Raw genomic sequence first — 27,778 nt, 5'->3', positions numbered from 1 at the left:
TATATATATATATATATATATATATATATATATATATATATATATATATATATGCACACACACAAACTTTTTACAAGTCAACCTAAAAATTGCATAAAACTATTAAAACCATTATTTTGAATACAGGAGGACTCAAGTTTATTTATGTTAAAACAATATTTAATAAATACAATGTCATTTGAGTGTACTCCTCCCCATGCTGGGCATATGAGATGACGTGTGGACACCTCCCGGGACAACGTGTGTTTTTGGGTCCCGACAGCTCATTCGCGCACAGATCATGGTCTTGAACTCACCTATGGGGGCAAAAAAACCCTGCGTCTCTCCGGTAGAGGGATTTTATTTTCTTCTTAAAAAAGGTTGAAAATGTATAAAAATAAAAAAAAAGAATGAAAATGAATTACTTTTCAGCATCATAAATAAATATTTCTGGTAAATTTATACATAGTCGAAAAAGAGAAAACGAAACTAATACATCGGTATGTCATGTTACAAAACAAAGATTCAAATAACAACAAATAAAAGATATAATCACATGTCAAAAAGCACACCATTGTACTTGTATAACAGCGTCTGCAGACTCAGGCCAAAGATTGTGACATGGGCATCTGCCAATCAGAAAGCAGATTGTGGGAGGAGTCAAAATAAAGAGCTCTAATAGGCACAGAGAATGAACAGTGTTATTGGCTGAGGGATTTGTCAGTCACAGGTCAACCAGCGCGCGTGTACGAGTCAACATTAACACAAACGTATAACACATCAAATTTCTTCGAAACGGCTGAATGAACACTTTGGTCATGACTGTGGCCCCAACACGGATGAAACTAAATGGCCGCGCAGATGATGCGAAGCGCAGATTTTTGAAAAAAATGGCTAATAGGGTCGCATAACAGTCTACACATTCGTAAGATGATCCCCATTGAGAATGACGCATGACTTTGTTTGCTACGCAATTGAACGAGAACACAGATCCAGTTGTCTGCTTTAAGGCTAATATTGAACTAAACGCACTAAACTTACGTCCCTCCACCAAATTTTAAAGGCTAACATGAAAATACATTCGAGTTTTAAGGTTTTCCTTGTAGTATTTTTTTTTTCTTAAAGGAAAAGCAAAAAGGTCTCGGCGGTGCTAACGCTAGGCATGGCTTCTGTCATTCTACGATTCGATTGTTACGAATTCCCTCCGTTGCCCAGTCTGCATTTTCAATGGTCGAAACGACTATGAATAATCATGTAGGACCACTGTTTACAAAAGTAATAGTAGTACTTACAATTATAATAAAAAAGGTCACATGTTTTTTTTCTCATTTATCATTCCAGGTGATGCTACAAGGTCTAGCAAACAGCTAACGTATCTCTAAAGTCTTCTCTTATGAACGCAAACAGTCTTTAAAGACAATCACATTTTGAGTTCAGTACGGTATCCTCTGCGAGGGAACTTAGGCAGGTCCTTGTCCAGGCCCTCACAAGAGACATACAACTAGGGCTCTTCACATTAGCCCTGTGCTCTGGTCCCTTTTGTTAATGAAAAATATATATCACCTTTCATAACTCCATGCATATTCAGCATTTGGATTTATATAATTTCAGCTCCGTCCAATAGAATTCTTCCATTCAGAATTACGAAGTCCGAAGCAGCAAATGACAACAATCACTGGCCCATCACCTCTATGACATCGTCATCCGAACTGCTCCCACCATTTTCCGTAAGCGAGGGGTGCGTATCAGGGCGGCTGAACGCTGTCCCCAGCAGGCTGGAGGAAGAGAGGAAGCTGGAGGCGGTGGAGGCAGGGGTTGAGGTAGAGGACAAGCCTCTGGGGTGAAGGGAACCTGGAAACAGTGGTTGGGAAAATGGTACCGGGAAGCCAGAAAGCATACTTGCCATGCTTGGGTTCATCATGAAGGGTGGAAGAGAAGAGGAAGTAGAGGACAAGGACGAAGAGGGCACTGAAGATGAAGAAGATGCCAGCATTCCAGAGTGGCTGGAGGATGTGGTGTTGGTCGAACAGGTCGAGGAAAGAGTGCTGTTGGACACACCAAGTCCAAGTGGTTCAGTGGGGAACATGGCATGTAGGTCACCCAGAGTCTGTCCAGCTTGGTGCATGAGGTGTGACCTGCTTCCAAGAGAGGGTGGAGTCACGTGACCCAGGGCGCCGAGCAAGGCAGGGTTTAACGCCATGGAGGGGAACCCAAATCCGCTGTTAAGAGGAAATCCCGGGTAACTTCCAGCTGCACTACTTGACGTTGAGGTCCGTTTGCCACCAGGCTGTTTGGATGTCCGACTTTCCAAAAGCTTTCGTTTCAAACTTTGAACATCCACAGATGATGCGATGTCATTGCTGAGCTGCCGGTGCTGTTCAGAAAGGTGACCTGGGAGTTGGATGGGTCTGTCTGCTCCAGAAGATTCAGGAGCTCCTGAAGATGTTAGATTCTCTGCTGAAGGAACTAGTTCCTTGTTGCTGTGGAATTCTCGGTGGAACCTGGGGCTGTCTCGGGAAGAAGGGCGAGGCAGAGCTTCAGGGGTTAAACGTTTTGGCTCTTGAGGAGATGCTCGACCATTACTGACAGAATGCAAGTGAGGGCCACAGTCCTCTGTGAAAAAGAAAGATATTTCTGGGTTAATATTTTTAAATATGTAGACCAGAGGTCAACAAGTTCTGTGTCCTGCAGAGTTTGGTTCTAACCCTAATCAAACACACCTAAAGAAGCTAATCAAGGTATCTTGTAGTTGGAGTTAAACTCAGCAGTATACCAACCCCCAGGACCAAGTTTGGTGATGCAGGGTGTAGACTAACAGACAGTTTTGGAATATACCCCATGGGTATTGGATCAATATATCTTCGGCATCCTACACAAAGTCTGGTACAGGACAAGTTTTGAATTGTGTAGGTGTGCAAGGGAGAATATTGATGAGACTGAGGGAAGTGCGAAAATTCACATATTGAGGAAGAAAATAAGTTGATTTAGTTTAAGTTTGTAAATGTCTTTCAGGGAAAGCACCTTCTTTTGGCCTCTATGTGAAACAGTTCCACTGGTGCAAAAGCCCCTATAGAGGAAAGAGTCTTGCAGGAGCAAATCTAAAATAATCAACCCACACAGACCTCTAGGTCACAGCAGCCCAAAAAAAGTGTTGTTTTTTCTTTTACGAGGAAAAGTTTGAATTTCTAGAACTTTTTATTTGGAAGAAAGGGCCAAGAAACATATATATTCACCATCCTTTCAAGCAAAGGAACTTACAACTTTCCCACATTCAACTTTAAATGTAATACAACAATTTTAAACGTTACCCCCCCAGAACTTAAATAATGTCAATTTCCTATTTAGACCCAAAGTGTGCCAAAGACTGTTAAATTAACTGGCAAACCTCTTGAAGCTGTGGCTCCTCCTTCAGGTGGTCTTGGCTTTCCAGAGCGGATGGCAAATATCCTCCCGTCATTGGTCCTGATGTAAGTGCCTGCGAGCAAAAACAGAATAACAAGTAAATAAAACTTACCAACACTTAAAGAGCAGTAAACATTAAACAGTTTTATACCACTGGAGTACCTTTGGATCCTCTGATAACATGAATACTCTCTCCTGCACCGATCCGGGCTTGGACATCTGTGCTGCTGTTGGAGCCTGGGATCACAATATCTGCAAAGCAAAAACAAGAAACTATCAAATAAACACTGTATAAACCTTAAACTCATTAAGAATCAAAAGATCTGTACCAGTGGTTGTGACGACTCGCTGTACGTAAACACCGGCTTTTTGCAGATAGTTGACAGGGAATCCTGTGCTTGAACTAGGGACGCCCATGGGTACCTGTCGGGGCATCATGGGAATGGGCGTGGATTGAACTGGCCTCACACTTGCAACTGGTTTCTCTTCTAAATGAGGAGGAGGGCGCCTGAACAAGAGGTTAGGGATGAGCAAACACTTTTACATCATTTACGACACAAAGACTAAAGGCTGGTTTATACTTCTGGGCCGAGTGATCGCCATGACCCATGGCGTCTGCCTTGCGTGTAGCCGTGCATGTATACTTCTGCATGCTGTTTGTGTAGCTCTGCAATAACACTTTTGAAACGCTAGCTGGCAGCAGGTTATGTTATGTTCCTCTGTATCGAGTTTCTTCGCTGGTGTTTTGGTTTTTATGAATGCTACCTTAATGTACAAGTAGCTAAAAGTCCCTCATTCAGAGATGGGAACCAGCGGATGTGCAACAACTTTAATCATAAGGTAAACACAAAACAAAAGTTTCCATCTGGAGCTCCTTCAAGGGACTCGACACTTGTAAACAATCCCTCCATTGGGCTTGCACGGCTCTTGATCCCGCATGCACTCATCACAGCTACCAAGCTAACCAATCACAGAGCTTGCGCTACATGTCATTGCGATGTGTAATTACATTTTTTTCAGTGATGCGCGTCAACGTCGGCATCAGCCATGGTGAGGGCTATGCCACCGAGCGAAGGCTGGGCCGGAACATCTGCATGTACTTGACGCAGAAGTAAAAAATCAGCCTTAAAATGTTAGGGTTTTCTGTGATGGACTCACCAGTTCCTCTGGCTGAAGGCTGGGATATTGGTGAGTCTCTGGTCACTAGCTGGGTAGTAATGTGCATAAGAGGGCCGTTGGTACGGCACAGATGCCCTCTTCTCATCTTCATAGCTTTTCTTGGCTGCTCTCTTTTCCGCTTTGGTCAGTTTCATTTCCTTGCGGTCCATTAAAAGGGACTCATGATGGAAGGGCGGCTGGTGTTAAAAACAGACAGATATTAGCATAGAAGACTCAACTTAAAAAAACAAAGAAACATTAGTGTGATCTAATAAATATGCATGAGCTAAGCATTCACAATGTAAAATATAAAGTAAAAAATAATTATTGTGACTGAAATGCTCCAGAAAGGTTATGAATAAACAGTTAAGTTTCAGATCAGATCAATCAGATCAGATATTTTTTAACAATAAATAAAAATTTCAGAAGCAGTGTGCGAATGCCATTGACACAATGTGAGGTCGGATTTATTTTTAATTCATTCATTCATTCATTTTCGGCTTAGTCCCTTTATTAATCTGGGGTCGCCACACACTCTCATTCACACTCATACACTACGGCCAATTTAGCTTACCCAATTCACCTATACCACATGTCTTTGGACTTGTGGGGGAAACCGAAGCACCCGGAGGAAACCCATGCAAACACGGGGAGAACATGCAAACTCAACACAGAAATGCCAACTGACCCAGCCGAGGCTCGAACCAGCGACCTTCTTGCTGTGAGGTGAAAGCACTACCTACTGCGCCACCGTGTCACCGGATTTATTTTTTAATGTGAGAAAATTTCTGATTCAGGGTGCAACGAACTTCACGAAAGCAAAACTAGTAAGACTCTGACAAGTTGATAAGCCACTGTCAAAATGTCCTAATTGACATTTATGAGCATTCATGATTCGGAAACAGTACTATTTTAAAACTAACTGCTGGTACAGCATAATCACCTTGGTTAAGAGGTGTGGGTACATCGCACAGGCTTGCTGAATGACCGTCTCCATTTCGTTATTAGGCTGCAGCTCTGCGGGATCAGGCTCCTCCTCCACAAAGTGCAACAGCGACTCCACCTCTTTCCTCGTGAAGTTGAGGACGGGGTTCAGATCATCCACGACTCGATCTGATCAACACACAATCATAACATGTATTTTTGTTTGTGTTTAACACCAAGGCAGCGTCTATGGCTATTTTAGGAAATATATACTGCAGATATAGATTAAATTGAGTTTAAAACTGTATTTGGACTCAGTGTTAAAATCACATCAAAAGAATGAACTGAATGACAGAAATTCCTCAGAGAATTAAAGCAGACACAATCTAACAGAATATGCTTGATGGTTCTTTTACAAAGAAAAGTAGAGAACATGTGGGAGGATCTTCTGCTAGTATTAAAACTTGTGTCATCTTAGAGTGACCAATTCTATAGGGCAGGGGTTCCCAAACTTTTCAGCCCGTGACCCCCAAAATAACAATCCCAATGACTCACGACCCCCAATAACCTAAGAGGTGGTTATACAAATAGAAACCTTGCATGGAACGGTGAACACACACACCAATATACTTCATTTAATGAGTGCTGTGTATGTGAGTGCTGCAAATGTGCCAGAAAGTTTAACCTGGTGCCATAAAATTCAAACTGCTGAATCTGCTATCTCTGTCTTTAAAATAATGTAATCACCCCAAGGGTCGCAATCCAATAGGAAAGAAAATAAATAAATGAATTGAAAGGCTGTAGCTACAAACTACTATTTTCTCTTCAGTAGGTTATGGATAGAATATGGTAATTCTAATGATTTAATAACATTAATTAGATTTTTGGAAATCTAATACTTATGGGAACCTACTTTGGGAACCACTGCTTTAGGGGGTATATAGACCATTTCAATGTGGTCATGTCATTGGCCCATGAACATTTCCTGCTTGTTATAAACTATTTTATAACTCTAACAAGAGGCAATTTAATGATAACTTAATGTTAAAACAGCTATCATAACATTATTTATCAATATGTGGCTCTTTTTTGTATTCTTGGAAGGTACAGAAATTAAAAATGTAAAACTGGAAATATGCTGGGACCACTGTTTTTGTTTACACCCCTCAAAATGGTCTATACAATCTGCTCCCACCTGTTGGAGAACTTATAGATGTTCTTTTACTAATATTGTTGCTAAGGTCATGGAGTTTTGTTTCTTATATGCAGATTCATTCTCTTTGCCATTTGTTATTCACAATCATAACATTAGAATGACTTTCACAGGAACTCTCATAAAAAACATTGTTGCCATCTCTTACCGGACATGCCCTGTTTGGACACCTGCCGGTCGTAGATCTTCTTCTCCAGCGTGAAGTCACACACCAGCCTGTAGATGTGGCAGGGTTTGCGTTGACCGTATCGATAAACGCGGCAGACGGCCTGCGCGTCGTGACAGGGGTTCCAGGAGGCGTCGAAAACCACCACTCGATTTGCACCAATCAAATTCACCCCCAAACAACCAGCCCTGCAAACACAGCAGACATTTAGTCCCAACTTCATCATTATAGGAATAACTGACAACAGGTCATTGAATCGTTAAATAATAACACACAATTTTAGGTGTTGATATGGTCACAACACGAAGTGAAGTGCCTGGTGAATCTCGTTATTTTCTAATTGTTTAAGAGCTTATACTACGGCTACCACACTGTTCAGATTTTGTATTTCAAGGCATTTGTCAGGGGTTTTGTCCTCAAACTGTTCTGTGTATAGGACTAGTTTCAAAGTCATGCCTTTTGTTTTGAATTTCGACTGTTGTAGCTGTGAAATGACTGAAATCATATTGAACTGTAATGCGGTCAAAACCTGCCTGGAACTACTGTGCCTGTACATTTATCTGAAAATGATTAACCATAAGCTTTCGGATGCAGCTAACATGTGGTGTTTGGTAGCAGGTTGTTCACCTGGTGGACAGCAGGAAAACCCAGGCCTGTGTGTTCGCCGGGTCGTTGAACTGGTTGATGAGTCTTTCTCTTTCAGAAGCTGATGTGCTCCCATCTAACCCTGTGGAGGAGATAAAACACAGAGTTTTAATGAAGAGTGCTAATCAGAAACGAGACAAAACGTGAGAAGAGTTCATTCACAAGGTCATCATTAATGCACATGTATTATTATTATTATTATTATTATTATTATTATTATTATTATTATATGTATTATATTCAGGGGAGGATTTAAAAATTTGGGAGCCCTAAGCAATTCCAGCCATGGAGCCCAAGTGTTCACCCTTTGTATTTCTTTTTGCTGTTGTTTTCTCAGAGCACACAGTCTGATTTTCTGAAAAGTAATAAATTATGAGCTGAATAATTACGTAAATTTTATTTGTTAGACCCTCAACATATGTTCTATATAATTTATAGACATTTATTGGTGGCCCCCATATCTTGGGGGGCCCTAAATGGCAGCTTACCTTGCTTACTGGTTAAATCCACCCCTGATAATATTTATGAGTTTTTACTAAAGAATAATTAAGTCAAAGGTGACACGGTGGCTCAGTGGTTAGTACTATTGCCTCACAGCAAGGTCGCAGGTTCCAGTCCTGGCTGGGCCAGTTGGTGATTCTGTGTGGAGTTTACGGTTTCCCCAACCATCCAGAGACATGCACTATAAGTAAACTGGATAAACTAAATTGGCCGTAGTGTGTGAATGAGAGAATGTATGAGTGTTTCCCAGTACTGGGTTGCAGCTGGAAGGGCATTGGCTGCGTAAAATATGTCGAAATAGTTGGCGGTTCATTCCGCTGTGGTGACGAAGTGAAAATAAATGAATGAATGAATAATAAAGTCAGCAAACTCACTGTAGTAGTTGATGTTTCGGACCCAGTTGTGCGTGCCAGACTCTGTTTGGATAGGCATTGGCCTTCGACTCAGGAAATCTTCGATAACCGTGAGGGTTGATAAGCTCTGACTGCACAATCACACAAAAGATAAAAGGACTGTCAGCGTTGACCAAACACAGAAAAATAACATGATGACTGACAGTTCTCAGATATAACAGAAAAAGACAAACATCTGCAAAATGTTACGAACACACACACACACACACACACACACACACACACACACACGCGTCGCACCTAAAAACCAGCATTTTGTCTCCTCGAGCAACGCTCTCGTCAATGAGGTGGAACAGCAACACCATCTTGGCGGAGTTTTCCAGGACACCCGTCTGATAGTTGGTCATGACGTCTTTTGCCTAAAACAAATGGACTTAAGTCAGCATGAAATCAAAATAAAGTATTTTAGAGGATATTATTAGTAAGTCTTACATGTACAATCTAGTGTGCTCCAAAAAAAGTGTCAAAATATTCTAATTTAGCAGATACAAAACATTCAAAGTCACTTCTGTCTAAATGGATCAACACTTTTTGACATCATTTCATACTTCAGTTTGTCATCAAATCTTCTGACCTATCAAATGCTCTCTACTCTAGTATCTGACATGCCCCGCCCCCTTCAAGACCCTTTGCATTGTCACTCACAGAATTGTGATAAAAACCAAACCCTACTGGCTTGTTTTCTAAAAAGGGGAGTGGCTACTATATGTCCCGTACTGTCTTCATGTTTCAGTTGAGATTACATCAAACTTCGAATAAAAAAAAATAAAGCACATTTCAAAGCACTTCACGGAAACCTTCAAAATCGTGTCCAATTTATTACAGATGTCCAATTCATTCGCATCTAAAATGTAGAGTGAGTTCAGTAGCTTAATATAGCAGCATTTTCACATTTCAGATGCAAAAATAGCAGCAGTATATGGGGAACAATTGGGATTAGATATCAATATGATTATACTACCTAGAAAGTAAAAAGCTAAGCATTTGTACCAAATGAAACAATAATAAACATTAGCCTTTGCCTTTTTTAGGGCTGCAATTTAGAAAAATATTGTACTAAATAAACTATTACTATAATAAATATTACTATTGTTCTTGGCATGTGTTTGTTTTTGTTTTAGGGCTGCAGAATTTTATATTATTTGTACTAAAATAATAAGCTATGCAAGTTAGTAATAATAATAATAAAACTAACACTAAGCACACAAATAATCACTGAAAATTATGACGTACATAAAAACTAACTGAAATTAATTGTACTATAAATATTAAACTAAATAATACATTATCATTAGCCTGTGTTTTTAGGGCTGCACAGTTTGGGAAAAAAAGCATTTTATGATTATATATCAACATACTAATAAACATATTTATAAATGTAATAAACAAATAAATTTAATATAAACATAGGAGCTGTTACTACTGTCAAAAACATGCACTAGATTTTACGGATGCCCAATTTTGGAAAAATGTTGAATATAATTAACATAATAATAACGACAACAATAAAATATTATTGAAATATTATATATATATATTAGTTTAGATGCCAAAACCTGTGAATACCGTTTGATATTTTCTTCTAAAATTAGCATTTTTCTCAAACTCCTGTGTGTAGGCTCAGTAATTTTACTGTTATATTGATAAGTAATTTTCATTGACTTTAAAGTGAAATAACAGAATATGAACATAAGAGGCTGGGGAACATGCTCATTTAAGGATAAAATTTTAGATGGCATTTAGAGGATTTTGCATCTAAACTCTTCATATGTGATCTGCTAAACTGCAGGATACAGCAGGTTTTTACCCATTCATAAGTGATGACTTGGTTGGCCTTCTCTTGCAGGGGGTTGAGGTGTCCCACACTCATCTGTCTGCTGTTTGCAGCATCACTTGTCTTGCTCTTGATTGCCGGAGCGGAGCAGCGTGTCCCGCTGGAGGAGTTCAGATCATCCAGATCCAGATCCTGCTCATTGGCCAGATTCTCCTTCTGAAGAGCCTCGTACAGAACATCCGGATGATTCCAGATCTGCAGCACACGCACAGAAACAGCCACAAACATAACAACAATTACAACAATAATTACAATATTAATAACAGTTTATTAATAATAAAAACAATAACACAAGCAGCAGATGTGTAATTAGAGTCTTTGAGAAGCAAAATCTGAAGATAAAATAAAAGTAGCGTCTCGAGAAAATTTGTCCATATTAAAACTTATAATTAAAACTACTATTAATAATAAAACATAAGTAAATAATATATATTTAATAACAACTATAATCAAATCAATTGCTATTTTTATTATAATGAGCAATATTCTGTAAAAATAAGATTATTAGAAATCAAATAGTGTAGAAATATCTCTATTATTATTATTGTGTATTATAATTACAAACAGTATTAATAAATTACACATGTTCTACTTCATGTATGCATTATTATTCAGAAATAATGAAGTAGTAATAATAAAAATAACAACTTGGTAGCTTATGTAATTTCCACTAAATCCCTAATTTTATTATTATTAAATGTTTACTTAGTTATAATAGTGAATTTAAACTAAACTGATACAAAAACAACTGAATAATATTTAACAAATGTAATTATTATATGATAAAAAATTATATAAATGAAAAAAATATTTACTAACATAACTAAGAATGTTTAAAATATTAATTATAACGTTTATATTAATATTTATAAAATTAATATTTATAAAATATTAATATTAACGTTTCATAATAAATCCTATAAAATATAAAAATCTTAAATGTTTCACGATATTTAAAAAATAATAATAACAACAATGACCACATAAATAAATGTAATTTTATCGTTAAATATTTCACAATAAAAGTCACTAATATTTAACAGTGATCAGAAACATGTATTGCTATAATTGTGTTCTTTAGAATGAAGGTCATTGTGTGTGTGGATCTGTATTTGCACCTTGCAGCAGACACAGAAGGCTTTGAGTGGGTTCAGGCCCAGCCAGCCGCTGTTTCCCGCCTCTCGGAAGCGGTTCATGAACTCGGTGTAGAGCGCCCTCTGCAGACGGGACAGGCGCACCAGAATCACATGCTCTTCTTTTGGGGGAAGCTGATGACGGAGAACATCATGACCTCGTCTGCAAAGGGGAAGACAAATACTGTTTACTTTCACTTTCTTAACTGAAATGTGTTACTATAATGATTACAATAATAACAACTAAATAATAAATACTCAATACAAATACAATAATACATATCCATAACACAATAAATGACAATAAATATTAAAAACATATACAGTGCTCAGCATATATAAAGGTTCACCGTTCACAAACCTCTCTTTTAGATTTATAGTTTTAAATAGGAAGCTACACAATATTATATTTGTGCATATGCATTAGATTAGTCAGTACTGAAGCCAAATCTGGAGCTTATCTGACAAAATAACTTATGATAACGGTCCAAAAACTAGTACAGCCACATTTATATGTTATAGAAAAATATTAAATACAAATTTTAATAAAGGAAAAATCAAGAGAAGCAAAAACATTTAAAAATTGTTGAAATTTTGTAGGTTGTAATTTTTTTAAATATTTATTTGAATACATATATCCGTCTGTTTTGTTTAAATGCACCAAAATACATTGCCTATATTCACTGAGAAATGGCTAAAAATATTCATTTTCAAAATGGGATGTAATTACGGACATAACAATGAGTACTGCATTATTATTTGCTATGACAATTTATAAGTAAATAATCAATATTTTGTTTTGAATGTATAATTGCATACATTAATATTCTATAATGTAAATTCTATAAAAAGAATAATTATTAAAATAAATCATTAGTAATAATAAAAGAACAAGATTAAAACAAACATTTGATTAAAACTATTATTAACACTGTTATTATTATTCATATTATCAATAAATAGTTAATAATATTAACAGTTACAATACAAATTCATTCCAAATAACAACAAATAAAATTATTAAAATGTTTAACAATGTGCTAAAATATTTATAATAATAATAATAATAATAATAATAAATTATTAGTAATTTATAATAATTTTATTAGTAATTTTAGTAATAACAATGCATATTCAATTCCCAAGACTACAAGTAAAATTGTTAAACGACAATAAACAAATGAAATGAAACCATATATACATAAATATTTCACATTTGATCTAATACACATTTAATAATAATAAATAAAATACTAAATGTATAAAAAAATAGATATTATAATTCATATAATAGATATAACAAACTCATATTACTACAGTCAGTAATATGTAATTGTAAACAAAAGAACAAATGGCAATTAAATATTTTCACAAATACAGAAATATTTACAACAAATAAAATATAATAATAATAATAACAACAACACTTTAAATAATGTTTCATATAATAATAAATAATAATAATAATAACAACAAAACTATAAACAATATTTGTATCTAATAATAATAATAATAATAATAATAATAATAATAATTGTTATGTCCTTAACCCGAGACTAAGGTCATAACATAAATAATTTATAAATATTAATAAACAAAGTTCTCAAAACTAGTGAATAATAAATGTGTAAACATGTGAACAAACATAAATATAACGTATAACATTCTTGTATAATAAATAATATTTATAATAATAATAATAATAATAATTACAAAATTCTATAAACTATAAACAATATTTGTATCTAATAATAATAATAATAATAATAATAATAATAATAATAATAATAATAATAATAATAATAATAATAACAAAACTATAAACAATATTTGTATCTAATAATAATAATAATAATAATAGTTATGTCCTTAACCCGAGACTAAGGTCATAACATAAATAATTTATAAATAATAATAAACTAAGTTCTCAAAACTAGTGAATAATAAATGTGAACAACCATAAATATAACGTAAAACATTCTTGTATAATAAATAATATTTATAATAATAATAATATACAAAAACTACTCATTACTACAGTGAATAAATTCTCATACTAATATGTCTAAGACCCAGTAGGTAATAAAGTGTGTGACCTCTGGACGAAGCCCTCGAGCAGGCTGTGCAGGACGTGGCTCCTGTATCTCATCAGCTGGACGTCTTGGGGTGTGCTGTCGATACACTGGCCGTTTAGGATGGGTCTCTCGAACATGTTGCTGAACTCCTGTCGAGTGCCCAGGAAATCCGGCCTGACGAAGTCCACCATGCACCAGTACTCGATCAGGTTATTCTGGAGTGGGTAACCGGTCAGCACCACCCGCCGACGTGAGCGGATGTTCTTCAGGGCCTGAGAGGTGCTGGCGTGACAGTTCTTAATGCGGTGACCCTCGTCACAGATCACCACATCCGGCCCGGGACGAGACAGAGCGCGCTCGATAGCTGAACAAACACACACAGACAGATCATTTAGACAGTTCATTAAAAAAAGAAGAAGATATAAAATGAAAACAAAATAATATTTAAAGTTTTATATTCTTTCTGAAAAAATGAAAGAAAAATTAAGTTTTTGGATAATTAACTTCTTTATTAATTAAAAAATATATATTATAATATTTATTATATTAATATTACATATCTTTTTTTTTTCTCAAAAAATAAAAACAAAAGATCTAAGTACAAAGTATTTAAGAAAATGCATTTGATATTTATAAAAGTCACCAATAAATGTCTAAAATAATTACACATCAAATTTAATGCAAAAAAAATCATTGACATTTCATTATTAATAATGTTTAATAATAATAAATAAAAACAACATTAAATAATAAAAATAAATACTATTATAAATAGAAAACATTATATATATATATATATATATATATATATATATATATATATATATATATATATATATATATATATATATATATATATATATATATGGCTGGGTGATTAATCGAAAAGTAATCGAAATCCACATTCAGAACCTATAATCTAATTTTTCCAGGATGATTTTTTCAATTACATTCCCTATGTGTCACGCTCTGTTAAAGGCCGTGGCTGATTTCTACTTCTGCGCCCACTTTGGAGCCACATCTGATCTCTGGTCAAGTAGGAAGACAGACTCATTCTTGAGCCTTACTTTGCATTACATTGATGATGATTGGAAGCTGCGCCAGACATGCCTTTAGACGACATACAAGTAAACAGTAAACTATGAGGGCAAAATTTTTTAATAAATAAATAAAATAATCATTCATTAATCATAATCAAGGTAAGATATTCAATAAATTGAAATTGATTTTAGGCCAAATGTAGCCCTAAATATATATTATTCAACACCAGTGCTTCTATGGAAATATTTGTATTTAGTAAAAGTAACTGTACTTAAAAAAAAACATAAAAATAATAATTAATTACTACAAAAACATTTTATATGAAATAAAAAATACTACCACAAAAATGTAACTAAAAAACTGTTCAGCATTTTTAAATTATTTTATTAATATTAATAATAATAATACAAAACCAATGACACTGTAAATATTATATTCTAAAATAATATCAAAACATATAAACAATTACAATAGATGTAAAAACACATTAACAATTAAAACAACAAATAATAAAATAGACAAGTATTAACTTTCCCTTAATGTTAAAGTGGAATAATAGTTTATCAGTTGCACAAATTATTATTATTAGTTGCACACAATTATAACAACTGAGATCAGTCAATAGAAGTTTGTTCCTCGCCACTGGTTTGTTTGGTTCAGGACTTGTAGAGCTGCGCATTAATGGATTTGCTCTTCGGCGTTTGGACTGTCAGCAGTGAAATTTACACCACACTGAACTGACTTAAACTAAACTGAACTGAACTGAACTTCAACTCTAAAAACTGGACTGACACTGTTTAAGTTTACAAGAACTTCTATGTTAAGCTGCTTTGGACATAATCTACATTGTAAAAGCGCTAAAGAAATAAAGATGAATTGAATTAAATAATTCATTATTGCAAAAACAAACCATTAACAATAATATATTACATGTAAACAACTTCAAACATTAATAATAATAATAATAATAATAATAATGAATCTCAAAATGGCATTAAAAGCACAGTGACCTTTCATGAGCTCCTGCTGCCGGTCTTCCTCGTCCAGGTCAATGATCACAGGTCCTGCGGGTTTCTTGCTCTTCCTCTTGCGTCCGGTGACGAAGCTCTTCTTGAGTGACAGCAGACGGTACATCTCATAGCCCATCAGCAGGACACCACCGTCACCAGTCCAGTCCTCCACCACCTTTGCCCGTGCCACTGTGGTTCTGCACAAACACACACCATAATGCTGCTGAGCACTGCCAGAAACATCTCTCTTGTGATTGAACATTATTTATGTAACAATCACACTAAAGTAAACAGGTAAGAGATATTTTCTGATTCTGATCTGTTTAAATGTAATTTAATCACGAATGTTAAGCAATGACTTCAGCGCAGTCTCTGTTGAAATATCTCTTAATCATTGGCACGATGTCAGAGTTTGAAATGTACAAACAAGAGCTGAAGTGATTCATACTTGTGCTCGTCGTTGAGGATGTGAACCTTGAAGGTTCGAGGTAAGACCTGCTGTGGGTCGGTGTCTGGGGGCAGAGCCTCAGCGGCGGGCAGCCAGAGGTTAAACTCTGCCAGCCAGTTCTGTAGTGTGTTCACCTGAGGAGAAACCACAGCATACATGAGCCGTTTCTGACTCTCAGCTGAGAGCGCAAGAAGTGTTGGTCACAGTTGACTCACAGGAACAATGGCCAGGACAGTTTTGGCTCCAGTGTGCCGCAGCAGGACGTCGATGAAGGAGATGACCTGCAGGGTTTTGCCCAGGCCCATACTGTGTGCTAGAATACAGCCGAAGCCACTGCTTGTCTTATAGCGCTCCAGCGACTCCACCAGGTTATCATACAGGAAGCGGATCCCGCCGATCTGATAGAGAACGAAGAATACAACACGTTCAAATCTTCCCCACATTCATCTTTATATTACTGTAATTGTTAAATCTAATGTTGAATAATAAATGTATGTAAATATTGAAATAAATAATGTATAAATGTCAGGCAAAATGATGTTCAAACTCACACTGGTAGCATTTAAGACTGAAGGAAGCCCATAATCAGTACCTGAGGTGATCACTGTCATAGTTTATGCTGTAGTTCAGCTGTGACGTTGCAGAAAAATAGTTTCTTAAATAGAAATTTGGTTTGGATTTCTCAGATGGTTAAGACAAAAACTCCTTTTAACATGAAAAAGATGCTTTTATTAAATGTGGCAGCCTCGAGTTGCGTGCAGTTAGGACGCAATGTAACAGCACATCAATGGCAAGTTGGGAGCTTAGCGTAGCAAGCAGTTTCAGCTAATCTTTATGGAAGTTGAGCACAACGTCCACACATTATGAACATTGAAAGTAGCACAAAAAAGCATTGAGTGCAGCAAAGAGTGTCTGATAGGTTGAGCATTTCTCGACGCAAATGTAAAGCGAAAAAACAACAATAATGACTTAGCATTTCTTTTGAAACATTGGTTTCATTTTAATCTGTCTGGACTAAACATGAAAGAAAAAGTGTGCTCAGATTTTTTACATTTTATTTTAGGCTACTTGATACAACGAAGTTTTAATGGCTCACCTGATTTATAGTGATAAAACAGAAGAGAAAACAGCTTGGTTTTACTCGTATTGAAATTTGGTGAACAAATGTATATAACAGTATATAAGATTAGTACATACCAGAATGCATATGAATATGATTTATTGCTCTGAATCTCAAAAATAATCAGATTTTAGAGACAGATGTGTCGCAAAACGTGATGCAAGTTAAGAAAATACACCAAAAAAATCATTCAGTCATTTTAGGTAGCATGTTTTGTGATACAGGGTGACATATATTAAGTCTAACATCAAACTGTATTCGTTCTTTATCAATGTGTTATCAATGTGTGAAATGTAATGTGGAGCTGGTGTAAATGGATGTACCTGGTGTGGTTTGACAGCGCGGGCTAGCTGGGGGGCGAGAAACAGGTCCTCCTCTTCTGCAGGATGGTTGATGTTGACCAGAACTCTGCCCTGGCCGTCCGGCTGATTGAGGGAGTCGTTGATGTGTGAGCCGCTGCTCTCCTCTGTGCCCGGAGTGAGCGAGCGCTCCTCCTCCTCCTCACTGCTGATCCGCAGAGCATCACCTTCATCACCTGAACTCAACTCGATCACATCTGAACACAAACGCAGCAGGAGCATTATAAATCTGTTCAATTCAACAAATCTGGTGCTTTTATTTAATAGAATACAACCAACAAAATGTTTAATATACACACACAACTACATAATGAGTAACTACATAACTACAAATGAGACTAAATAAGAAATAAATAATAATAATGACAATGATAAACAAAACAACACGTAATTGTATATATTTAACATGATTATATTACAATTAAAACATTTTTATTAAACGTTAATAAAAACATCATTATTCATAAGTTTGTAACATATGTTCTAAAGTTGAATGTATGTGATTGTTAAAAGTTTTATATGAATATATAAAGAGCTTTACTGTTTTAAATTAAATTACAAAACACATTAATATTTACAAAAGTCTGCCATTTTTGGTTGTTTGGTGTACATTATATACACACATTATATATATATATATATATATATATATATATATATATATATATATATATATATATATATATATATATATATATATATATATATATATATATATATATATATATATATATATATATATATATATATATATATATATATATACACATATATATATACATATACATATACATACACAGTTGGAGTCGGAATTATTAAACCCCCTGAATTATTAGCCTCCAGTTTATTTTTTTTCCCAATTTCTGTTTAATGGAGAGAGGATTTTTTCAACACATTTCTAATCATAATAGTTTTAATAACTCATTTCTAATAACTGATTTATTTTATCTCTGCCATGATGACAGTAAGTAATATTTGACTAGATATTGTTCAAGACACTTCTATACAGTTTAAAGTGACATTTAAAGGCTTAACTAGGTTAATTAGGTGAACTAGGCAGGTTATGGTAGTTAGGCAAGTTATTGTATAATGATGGTTTGTTTTGTAGACTATCTAAAAAATTTATCTTAAAGGGGCTAAAAATTGACCTTAAAATGTATTAAAAAACTAAAAACTGCTTTTATTCTGGTTGAAATAAAACAAATAAGGCTTTCTCCAGTCGAAAAAATATCATCAGACATACTGTAAAAATTTCCTTGCTCTGTTAAACATCATTTGGGAAATATAATAAACTAAATCATAAATCCTTATATATTATAATTTATAACAATTATTAGTTGTAATAAGTTATAAATAACAAACATTTTAAATAAAAAAAAGATTAATCATTGTAAAAACTATAACAATAAAACCACCAACACTACAAATTACCCAAACGAACATAACAATAATAAATTTTAACAAATGTAATTAATAGTTGCTTCTTTATTTTGACTTTACCATCTCTGTGGTCAGGAAGCGGAGGAGGCGGGGCTTCTTTCTCCTCACCCTCGTCTCCACTGCTGTCAAGACAGATCACTTCCTGTTTGGATCCAGCTGCTGCAGTGGCTAAATCTGTGCAACAGACAAACAACACGACCAATAAATAAACCACATCAATAATAAAAAAAAAAAACATTCCTACAGAGAGGAGAAGTTAGTCTGACCTGCGTGAAGAGAAAACTCTTTCCTCTGCTGTTCAAGACGTCGCCGTCTCTCCAGCTCCTCCTGCTGAGCAGCTTTGGTTCCCGCTTCCAGCTGGTTCTCGGTGAGGAGCTTCCTGTGAGGCGAAGCGGAGAGATGCCATGAGCAGGAGGGTAAATGATTGTAATTAAGTGAAACAGTGATCAGTAACACACAGCATGGACCAATGAGATTTCAGTGTGGGCGAATCTATACAGAATATGACTAAAATAGACTACTGTGCGATGCTAATCATGTTTGATTAGCTATAAAAAAAAAAGCTACTTATTAATTAAGGAGTATTTAAAGGGGTAGTTCACCCAAAAGTGGAAATTTAGCCATTTACTCACCAGGTAACAAACTTCTTTTAATTTCTTATCCTTTGACTTTCATAGACATTTTCTTTCCAACTATGGAAGTCAATTGGTGCCAGAAAACAGCATTTTTAAAAATTTATTATTTAGGTTTAAGCAGTAGGAGAAAACTCATATGGCCCATATCCACTGAGTGGTACAGATTGATACGGTTCAGTATGGTTCACCTTTATCAGGCTTGTGTCTCCATTGCCAGAATTGTATCTTTTGGTAGGCATGGTGTACGACAGAAAGTTGCAGTCGACATCATTATCGCTCGAGGAAATGTCAAAGAAAAGCTGTACGGGTATTTCAACGCAGCTTAATCTATCCTAAATATGACCACGATAGCCTACTGTGCTATGCTAATCATGTATAATCAGCGATATAAAAACCTATTAAATAATTAAGGATTATTTAAAGGAATCGTTTACTTAAAAGTGCCCTTTACTTACTGTACCAAGCCTGTTTTAGTTTCTTATCCATTGACTTTTCTTACTATGGAAGTCAATGTGTGCCAGAAAACAGCATATTCAAAACATATCCTTTTGTTGTTAACAGTAGGAGAAAAGTCATGCAGGTTCAAAACTACATGAAGGAGAGTGAATGATGAGGTAGCTTTGATTTCTGGGTGAACTAACCCTTTAAAGTGCAATTAAACCATTACTAACGGTGTACATATATTTAGCAGTCAGTATGGTGTTACTTCGTCCTCTCCGAGTATATAGTAAAGTTTCTGAGTCGTTTAGATTAATGAATCTATTATTTACTTTTTCTCTCTGTCTCACAGCTGTATGAGCTGCCAGCTGTGAAATCAGGCTTAAATCAGTCTTTAAATTAAAAAATAAAAATAAAAAGTAATGCAAAAACACACATGAGCTTTAGAAAGTGAAAGCAAAAGTTGAATTCCGGACATTTTAGGAGATCTAAGTGCCAAAAATGCGCGTCTCTGTGGGTATGAAGTGCACGTGTCTGCATGGTTGTTGACAGGTCTCGCGGGCACAGAATGAAACTGGTAAACGAGAGAAGATTTTCTACTTAATCGATCGCGGATGTTTGGTTATATTGAGCAGATACAAAAAGTGTAACAGGATGTTAATAATAGTAAAAAAATGGGTCACTAAATATACTTGGGTGGCCGTTAATATACCTGGGCGGCACGCTCAAGTAAAGTCAATGTGTGGGAAGCACTGCTTTACATCTTAAACCAATTTCAGTTTAGTTTGATTATGACCTCAATCAAATAAAATTAATTTACTTTTTTTTTTTATCAGAGTACTGTCTTAATCGTATTACAATCAGATTATTGGTGTTTATGTAAATGTACTAATTGATTGTTTTTTAGTCAAATTTTAAACAGAAATATTTGCATACAGATGACTTAAAATTAAATCTTTCCCATTCAAATTGATTTTAAAAGACTAAAAATGTGGTGTTATGCCAGGCTAGTATGCGGCTTTTGTAAAACGCATTACAAATACATTGTAAACCGTTTCTGGATGTCATGTACAATATGCTTCAGACTGTTTACACCTGTATTAAGCATCATCCACTTGTCCAATAACAAATGCATAGAGAGAGAGAGAGAGATACCAGGATAAAAGCAAATATGTAAACAGAAAATGAAAGTTGATGATCAGAATACCGGATGTTCCTCCTTAGGTGAGCCGGTTTGGAGGTTTTGGACGTCGTCTTCTTAGTGTTGCTGTTAGCAGATGCATTGCTGCGGGTGTCCGGGCTGGATGGGGGCTGAGATCCGGGTCGCGATGACGTCCGTGAGGTGGACGAGGGCCGAGACGCGGGCCGGGACGAGCGGTCGGGGCTGGAGTCTCCAGACATTGGTGAGGTAGGTGCCGGACTGCTGGGATCTCTCCGATCCTCCGTCTCCAGGCTCTCGAGCTGGTCTGTTCAGAGAAAACACCAACGCATCAATAATTCACAATACAGTCAGAAAGACGAGCGCTAGCATTAGCCATGATGCCAGACGGAAACCAAATGCGCTTGACCTCATGTAAACGTCTTAATCAAACTCAAAACTGCTGCTCACCGCCTGCGTCTTCCTCGTCATCGCCATCGTTCTCTCCATCCTCTTCCTCCTCCTCGTCCATCTCCTCCTCCTCCTCCTCTTCACTGTTAAGGCTGGGCTCCAGGTCGCTTCCTGAGATCGCCTCTTCAGACATGGCGTCCCCTGGGTCTCCAAGAGCATTACTTACACATCTCCATTCAGACCTCCTAAGGACACCAAGAAGATAATAATATGTTTATTCAGCAAAGATGTGTTAAAATCATCAGAAGTGGCGGTAAAGACATTAATAACACGTGCATTTGGACCACAAAACTAGTCTTATATTGCACTGGTATGGTTGTAGGAATAGCTCCAAAAAAAAAACAATACGAGTCAAAGTGATGGACTTTCTTTTATGCCAAAAATCATTAAATATTATTATAGTACATGTTCTATGAAGACTGTAAATATAGTTATAATGCATAATACTAATAATTTTTTCTCCAATATATGTTTTCTTTAAGCCTCAGATTCCAGATTTTCTAAAAGTTGTATCTTGGCCAAACACAAATGTCATCATAACAAAGCATCGATCAATGGAAAGCTTGAATAATCAGCTTTCAGATGTTATATGAATCTCAATTTAAAAAAATGAAGCCTTTTGACTGGTTTTGTGGTCCAGTGTCACATATCTCCATTCATCAAAAAACTTGAAAACAAAAGGATCAGCTTCATCCAAGTAATAAGCAGCACAACCATTATAATAATAATAATAATAAATGTTTCTTAAGCAGCAAATCAAGGGTTACTTCAAAATAATTCTCTACAAACATTAAGATGATGTGTATATCAGCATTTTGGCCCCCTTATCTTGGATTTGAGGCATTTTTGTTCATTTTGTGGTCACTTTTGCCTCGAGTCCTTGGTAATTTCTGACCCTTGTCTACATGCTTTTTTTAACACAAACAAATTAGATGGAAAAACTGTCAAATCAATACTTCTAATGGTAGCTCCTAATCCTAAATACTAAATAACGGCTACAGTGCTAACAACTGCCAAACAGTCTGGTTCTTGGTATTCTACAAAACAGCTTAAAACTTCAAATTTCTGCAATTCTTTGCTGAATAATTATAAGCCTGACATTGAGCCTTGTCACACAGCTTGCATGACAATTTGCTGGCTGTCCACTTTTTCACAAATGTTATGAGAAAGAAAAATATCTTTGTACTAATGCCGTAGCTGATATCCATTATTCCACCCATATTTGCACTTATCAAAACACTGTCTAAATGGCCTTTTACACAGAAATTCTGGAAAATACACAAATAATATGTTCCAGGTTGTTCACACAGCACATCAAAATGAGATAAATATCATGGGTCAAAAACAAACATTCGTGAAGCACTTGGCCAAAAAACTAAATTGCTTGGTATTTTTGTTATCCTTTAAAAATGTAACCAGTAACTAGGGCCAGGCACAATCTGCAGACATTTTTTTTTATTTCTGCAGAGCAATTTGTAAAAAAAATCTGCGGATTTATGCAGAATTATTTTAGGAGTATCATAACAATCAAAACCATCTAAAAACTTAATATATGAAATTTAAAAAAAAATACTTGCAATACATGCAAATCCAATTGGATCCACTTATTTGGTAATCAAAGTAAGTCTCTTATAAAATATATATACACACTGAAAGACAGAACATTTTACTGTACAAATTATATTGTAAATAAATCATATGAACATTTTAATATTACTATTATCATATCACAATAATATTAGTAAAATGAGTTTAAAAACGGAATAAATAGAAATTCACACACATTTACGCAAGTAAATACATAGACTCAATGAGGGGCTAAAAATCTGCGGAAATCTGCAGATTTCTGCGCGCACAGATTCCATGTGGGCCTAACAATAACTTAAATTGTATAGTGAAAAAACAAGCTAATAAACAACATATTTTATTGATCGCGAGTCGATCTGTCATGTTACCAGTGTTGCCATGACAGCACAGTAACACTACTGCAAGCAGCAGGAACAAGTATACTACATAGAAATGTCCTGATGGCATGTTATTTGAGCAGAATTTGCTTTTCTCTGACAAGATGTGCATGAAAATCTCAGCATTTGCTGAATCGCAATTTCATTTCAAATATTCACACAGCCAGATTGGTCAGTCCAGCACAATAATAGTCTTTATTCGATATATTTGTTCACTTGTTTTTCTATTTCAGCCCAAAAATAAGGCCATTTACAGCTTTATAAAATTTGCAACATCAATAACGGCCCAGTTCAGTACTGATATCTTGTGGACAAACTAAATAGTGCAGAATAATTTAAAACATGCGAGCTGCTCATAGATGGTATGTATGGGAAAACTTGAGTTGTGCAAGCAAGCAGTAGACAAATTCAACAGTAATCATAAATCACAGTGAGATTAATTACAGGTTACTGATTTAAAACAAAGCAGATGATGTCTTCACAATAAACAAGTAAAAACTTCATCGTCCCTTATTTAAATCCGCAGCTTAGGCATTAAAATAGCACTGAAGTCTGAAATCTGATTCAGTCCTGTACATACCGGTTGATCCCCAACCCTAGCTATAACCAGTCTGAAAAAACTGCACATCATTTACAACATAATTTCTTAAAACCCCACTCAGCCTCTGCTAAATGTCCTGACTGCATTAATTTTGTGCTGTCTGACTCTAATTTTTAATTTGCAACATATTAGTAGCAGTTTACTTACATTTCATGAATCACCAAGAACCACAAGTTTCAGCTAAAAATCCTCTTTAATCTTCTAGTGAAGAAAAAAGTCGCCTTCATCTTGGATGGCCTGAGGGTGAGTGATTAACCGCTAATTTTCCTTTTTGGCTGAACCATCCCTTGAAGCATTAAAGCGAAACGCGACTCACACAAAAATTGTAATTTGGCAGTCGGAGTTACATGTTAAAGAGAAGAAAGAGAAAGATCTAGAAGAAGGAAAAACAGAAGAGGGAGGACAGGGAACGCGAGATTGAGGCCTGCTTACATAAGTGCGGGTTATATAAGAGAAGGCTGCTGTGTGAATGTAGGCCATGCTGGCCGTGACACACTGACACATTCACACAGTACAGCACAGCCTGTTCCACAACAACAGCCTGAGTCACACTCATGCAGACGCACCTACAGACGGCACCTGCCGCTCCGCCTGCACACACAGGTTCATGCAGTCTGGACTGACAGAAACTTACAGCAAGATCTCCGGCTGTTGTTTTTTAAACTGAACAGGTTGTGTGTTTTCCTTGAGTGAAGTATGAGAGGGGGAATATTAGGAATGTCGTCGCAGCTGCTGTTGCTTACAGAACGAAAGTAAATGAGGTTGGATTAAGTCATGCATCCCCCCCCAAAGCAAAATGAAGATTTCAAATCAAGTTTTTGGCTTTTTAAAAATGTAATTATATTTATAAATCTGAACAGGCAAGTTTTAGTATGATTACATATAAAAGTTTATTTTGTGCTGTTATGAGTGTGTGTGATTTAAAACACTTTTTAAAATGAACCTTTCTTTATCAGAAATAGCACTTTAGTTTCTCTCTCTCTCTCTCTCTCTATATATATATATATATATTAAACCATCTATCTATCTATCTATCTATCTATCTATCTATCTATCTATCTATCTATCCATCTATCCATCCATCCATCCATCTATATATATATCTAACGTAATAAAATATTTGACGCTTTATTATACATGTAAATCATTATTTATAACAAGTAACGTTTTACAGCCGTTATATTTTTAAATGCGACATTTTTAATATTTTATTGTAAATTTTGAAAATCTTTATTTACAATAATTCATAATTGTTATATTATTAAAATATCATTATAAAATATAATTACAATAATTGAAATAATAATAATCAATAAAATGTTATATTTTCCTGTATTTAGTGTTCATAAAAAAATATTATATTTATAAAAACCTTTATTATAATGAAAACATTACTTTTTATTATTTAAATTATTATACAATTATAAATGTGTAATATTTAGTATTAATAATTTTACAGAAATACTTGTTAGATCTTTATATATAAAAATGTAACTTTATAACGGCTTTTTTTTTTTTTGCAAATACATACAAATACTTCATAAACTGACTAGTTCTGTTAATTGCACAGAAAAGAGCAGCGCTGGCATTCTACAAACATCTCAATTTCTATTTTACAGTAAAAGAAAGAAAGAAAAAGAGTAAAGAGTGACATCTCCTTAATCACATCTAACTTGGGCTGACAAACGATATTCGAATTCGAAGAACCAATCACACAGCAGAAATGTGCACCAATAAGAATCTAAAAGTGTGTTGATATTAGAGATGTAACAAACTTTTGGCCACCGAAAATTTATCGGCCTAAATATGTTTTAATAGATTTAATAAACCCTCAAATTTTTGTGGCTTCAGTCATTGTTGGGGTACTCTTTTAAACATGAAAGCATGTTTATCTCTCTCTCTCTCTCTCTCTCTCTCTCTCTCTCTCTCTCTCTCTCTCTCTCTCTCTCTCTCTCTCTCTCTCTCTCTCTCTCTCTCTCTCTCTCTCTCTATATATATATATATATATATATATATATATATATATATATATATATATATATATATATATATATATATATAAAATTGTTCAATATGGAAAATAATTACGAGATTGCATTTTTACCATATCGCCCAGCCCTACATATATATATAAAAAAAGGCAGAAATTCTATAAATTTCTTCAAACAAACCTAGCGTTAAATTTATCTAAAAATTATGCAGTTCTTTTCTGCTGAGAATAAATCGGCTTTAGGCATTTATATCCATTCAATTCAATTCAATAATTGCTTATTGGCATGACAAATGTTAAAAATGCATTGCCAAAGCATTATAAAGTTTACATTTAAAATAAAAGAACATACTTATATAATAATAATAAAAAAAAAACAGTAAACACAGTAAATAGTAGTAGTTGTAGTAAGAAAAAAAGTAATATATATAGTAATATATAACTAAATAAAAACCTAAATAATATATCACATTATTATTCAATATATCATATTATTATTCAATACATTATATATATATATATATATATATATATATATATATATATATATATATATATATATATATATATATATATATATATGAATTAATAATAGATCAGAATACACTGTACATTCAACAATCAACATTTTAGGATAAAACAGTAATAAAAACAAAAATAATCAGTATATTTACAATCACTCATTTATAATAATCTGGTGTGTGTGTGTGTGGTATATCTCCATAAACATAACCTATAAATGAATGAATTAAATGACATCTTTTATCAGAATAACTTTTCATCACTAACAACCCACCGACCTCAATTCAGTTAAAAAGCAAACACAAAAACAGAATCCCCCACATCAAACTCCATCACAAATCTAAAGAAATGTTCATGTTTCAGGTAGATCAGGTAGATTGTTCAGTTCTTCTGCACCTGCTTTACTCCACAAACCCGCTGTCAGTACAAATATCTACATCACATTTCACCACACCAACACTGCAATATCTCACATTTCCCTCACATGTCAAACTGAAGTCATTTTAAAGCGCTTTTCCAGACTAAACAGAATGAGGCACATTTACATAACTGTACTATGTGACCAGCAGCCGCCGCTACCACATGAACAACCCGGCTAAAAACTTACCTAATATCCCGAAAATCACCTGCAAATCACCTCAGATCAAACAGACAGATGTACTGCGTTAAATTACACGCATTCGGTATGTAAACAGCTCTATCAGGAGCCTATTGAGCGGCTAACTGTTAGCGTGTTAGCACGAGCGCGCGATGCTCTCTTTTGTTGACGTTAGCCTTCGTGCTAACTGTGCTCAAATACAACCAACAAAACGCAATGTTAGCGATTAACCGCGCGTGTGTGGTGTCAAATCGGCGTCTTACCTTTTTTACTCCCTCCTTAGGATGCTCCGGCGGTGCTGCGACGCATTAAATTATTAAAATTATTTTTTGTTATACTCCCTGATTCTTTTATTTTATCTGTGTAACCGAGCTCAAACGGCCGCCGAGGCGCGCGGGCTGAGGCTGAAGGTTCCGGCTCCTCTTTCGGTCCGGGGGCCTGAATGTCATCCAGCGTTTCATAATCGCCGACTGTTGCATAAAAGTAAATACAACAAGGTGGCGTGTTGTGTAAATGACCAGAATAATCCAGCTCGATGACTTACTGAAGGAAGTTGAGCG

The 27,778-nt window shown here is 35.2% G+C and overlaps 1 protein-coding gene across 3 annotated transcripts; it reads right to left on the bottom strand.

The window, feature by feature from the left end:
• Positions 1-137: 137 nt before the first annotated feature.
• rad54l2 (RAD54 like 2) lies at positions 138-27,676 on the bottom strand. 3 transcript variants are annotated; one of them, XM_056447415.1, is made up of 22 exons: positions 27,482-27,676; positions 21,544-21,728; positions 21,142-21,400; positions 19,128-19,240; positions 18,922-19,035; positions 17,386-17,618; positions 16,158-16,340; positions 15,943-16,076; positions 15,495-15,691; positions 13,465-13,807; positions 11,354-11,531; positions 10,209-10,430; positions 8,642-8,760; positions 8,363-8,472; positions 7,470-7,569; positions 6,825-7,030; positions 5,483-5,652; positions 4,540-4,736; positions 3,711-3,889; positions 3,544-3,633; positions 3,365-3,454; positions 138-2,592 (listed from the first exon to the last, which is right to left on the bottom strand). In XM_056447415.1, the coding sequence occupies exons 2-22, from the start codon at positions 21,674-21,676 to the stop codon at positions 1,652-1,654; spliced, it is 4,311 nt and encodes a 1,436-aa protein (XP_056303390.1). In that variant the 5' UTR covers positions 21,677-21,728; positions 27,482-27,676; the 3' UTR covers positions 138-1,651. The 3 variants fall into 3 exon arrangements, with proteins under 3 accessions (XP_056303390.1, XP_056303391.1, XP_056303389.1); XM_056447416.1 differs by lacking the exon at positions 27,482-27,676 and adding an exon at positions 27,228-27,330; XM_056447414.1 differs by lacking the exon at positions 27,482-27,676 and adding an exon at positions 24,256-24,563.
• Positions 27,677-27,778: the final 102 nt, after the last annotated feature.

Source organism: Danio aesculapii, chromosome 22 (genome assembly GCF_903798145.1).
Source record: "Danio aesculapii chromosome 22, fDanAes4.1, whole genome shotgun sequence".
NCBI lineage: Eukaryota > Metazoa > Chordata > Actinopteri > Cypriniformes > Danionidae > Danio > Danio aesculapii.
The sequence above is the reverse complement of the archived record's forward strand: the minus strand, read 5'-3'. Positions and strand labels throughout refer to the sequence as shown.